Source organism: Colias eurytheme, chromosome 10, assembly GCF_061535395.1.
Source record: "Colias eurytheme isolate Ceu_HAF_F1 chromosome 10, ilColEury1 Martin Lab GWU primary, whole genome shotgun sequence".
NCBI lineage: Eukaryota > Metazoa > Arthropoda > Insecta > Lepidoptera > Pieridae > Colias > Colias eurytheme.
In genome coordinates, this window is record NC_142989.1 from 6,829,862 (window position 1) to 6,832,733 (window position 2,872).

At 33.8% G+C, this 2,872-nt stretch overlaps 2 protein-coding genes across 2 annotated transcripts; both read right to left on the reverse strand.

Annotated features, from left to right (window-relative positions):
* Positions 1 to 585, reverse strand: LOC149905239 (uncharacterized). The gene has a single exon (XM_090106557.1). The coding sequence runs from the start codon at positions 583 to 585 to the stop codon at positions 1 to 3; it is 585 nt and encodes a 194-aa protein (XP_089962683.1).
* A 457-nt stretch (positions 586 to 1,042) lies between these two features.
* On the reverse strand, positions 1,043 to 1,924 carry LOC149905240 (uncharacterized). Its single transcript, XM_090106468.1, has 2 exons — positions 1,786 to 1,924; positions 1,043 to 1,588 (listed from the first exon to the last, which is right to left on the reverse strand). The coding sequence occupies exons 1-2, from the start codon at positions 1,843 to 1,845 to the stop codon at positions 1,043 to 1,045; spliced, it is 606 nt and encodes a 201-aa protein (XP_089962594.1). The 5' UTR covers positions 1,846 to 1,924.
* Positions 1,925 to 2,872: the final 948 nt, after the last annotated feature.

A 2,872-nucleotide genomic window follows, 5' to 3' on the forward strand; every position in this document is an offset into this window, starting at 1 on the left:
TTATTCGTCAGATTCAGATGTTTCCATTTCTGTGTCAGAATCAGTGACATGTATCACGAAGCTGTCTACAGTTTTATCAATCATCTCATCGATTTTGGAATAAAAATTATCTTCTTCCTTGATAACATGCTCCACACAACGCTTCCAATTTTCCGAAGTAATCTGCTGCAGTCCCTCTTGTAATAATTGTTTTACCTCGTCAAATTTAAAATTTGTATTTTTGCGAGCAACATATCCTTTTACGTTGGCCCAAATTAGCTCAATTGGATTAAGCTCACAATGATATGGCGGGAGTCTCAATACTTCCACCTTATATTTTTTTGCAAGCTCGTCCACTACATAAGTTTTAAAATTGTCTTTAACATTTTTTACTTTTAGCAGTAATTCAGTCTTAATTTCATTGTCGTCGTAAGAAATATTCTTACTTACAAGCCAATTTTGTATATCATTTTTTTTCCAGGCAGTAGTAGGAATTCTTTCAAGACGCCTTGAGTGGTATGGTGCATTGTCCATTACCACTACTGCATTTTCTCCAAGTTTTGGGAGAACGTTTTCGAACCATTGTTCAAAATGTGTTGCATCCATTGATTCATGGTAATCTCCCGTCTTCTTGCATTCAAATATATTTTCACCGCCCTCTACAAAACCGTTCTCATTGCCGATATGGGTAATTATTAATCGTTTACCTTTTGACGTTGGGTTACGTGCACCAATGCTAAGTCCTTCTAGGAAAGCCTGCTTCTTACTTTTAACTTGTTTGTCTACCCAAGTTTTATTTACGGTATGTCCTGTAAAAACAATTAAACATTTGTTAATTAGCGTCTTGCGCAGTAAAAGAGTTGAAGTACATTATTATTAATACACACTTGTGATAGCCCTTAAGAACTAATGTCTCAAGGTCGGCGGCGCGTGGGTTATATTTATTTTGCAAATAGATTTGCAGTATCATACACATCACTTCACGGTAAAGGCGACGGTATTTGCTTACAATCAGGCGAACCGTATGGTAGTCTGCCGTTTCACTGCAATAAAAAAAAACACACTAACCTGCATTCACCCATGTCTCATCCATGTAAAATATCTGGCGATTTTGTTGTCTATAGTCTTTAATAGATTTCAAATATTTTCGCCGCCATATTGTTATGTCATCTCTATCAATAAGTGCGTTATTTCGCTGTCGTTTTATATATTTAAAGTTTAAATGCTTTATTAGCCGCCTGAGAGTTGTTTCGCTAAAATTTGGCATATCTTCATCGTCATTGACTGCCTGAAGAATCTTGGGAATTGTTGGTAATTGGCCATTTAAAAAGAAACTGTGAATTTTTTTCCTAATTACGGATTTATCAAAATCGTCTACTTTCTGATAAAATTTAGGCCTGTCTTTAGACTTGATAGGTGATTTTATTCCCTCTTCTGATTTATATTCTTTTAATATATTATACACAGATGCTATGCCAATTCCCAAAATCGATGCTGTTTTTTTATTTATTTCGGTTTTGTAGGGATATTCATTCGATGGCCAATTTTCTTTCACGTACTTATATACGTTGATCACCATATTTTTCTCATTAACCGTAAAGCTCGTCACCTGTAAAAATCACCGGTAGTCACTTGTCACACGAAGCTCAAGCTATATCTCCAGGTATACCAATTAACCTAACCAATTACTTCACAATTTAAAACCTACTTCTAATATTAACCTTAAGTTTCCAAAGATTAGCGCGTTTGAACAAACAACTCTTTCTTTTTACTTATTATATATTTTAGATAAATTGTATTACGCACCTTTTGACGTTTTTTTCGTGGCGAATTTATTTCCTTAGATGTACTGGCTACTGGCTCCATTATACGTAATAACAAATAAAATTAACGCAACAATTAAAGTAACAACAATAAAAAAGTGATAACGAAACAATAACAAAATTAACAATAACAACCAGATCCGCGATATATGCAAAGCAATGAAACAAACTCGTACGCATTCGAAACTCGAATGATGCGTTTATTTCAAAATGGCGTCCCGATAGTTCACAATCCCTGCGACGGACGCGTTCCGGTACCAAGAAACACAAACGATAGCGCTTTGCGTCGTTAAAATATGATCCGACTAAATTAAATAGGTTGTTACTTTCATATAACCCGTCTATATTTCATGTCGATTGAATATGGTCAATTTATTATTATCTCGCAGTATAAAATGTTTACTTAGTAAAAGATGTTTGTTTACATAATTTATAGCTTCTCGTGACGGGTACTTTATTAATATTGGCAATCCGAAAATGTTCGAATGAGATATTGGCAATTTGGCCTCCTAGGTTGATTGGTCGTTGAACCAAGAGGTACCTATCTTCTTCGTTAAAGTTGAAACCTAACAATTAAATTTAGATAAATGGAACTCTTTATGGAACTCGCAGTAAACTTTTATAATTATTAATTAGTCAATTTAACGCGCAAACTAAGACATCCATTATAGGAAAATTGGATAATCATTTGTTGTACATTTAAAAAAATATAATCTAAAAAATTGGCACATAAACTCAAACGAATATCATTTTTACACGTCTACTTATTTTCATAGTAATTTTATCAGTAAAATTACTATGAAAATAAGTTATAAATAAAAAATGTTTTCCCTTTCTTTATATTTTATTCTACGGTCAAAAATATAAAGTTCTACTTTAGCCAATAAATGCCAATACAATGTAACCTTACATTTTTTAACTAAATTTCCTCGAGAACTAAAACGTACTCTATCTATTGGTGAATACAGCATGAAAAGTCAATGCAGTAGTTGTTGAGTTTATCGCGAACAGGCAGATAGACGCGGCGCTGAGGACTTTGTTTTATATATTACTAGCTTACCGCCCGCGGC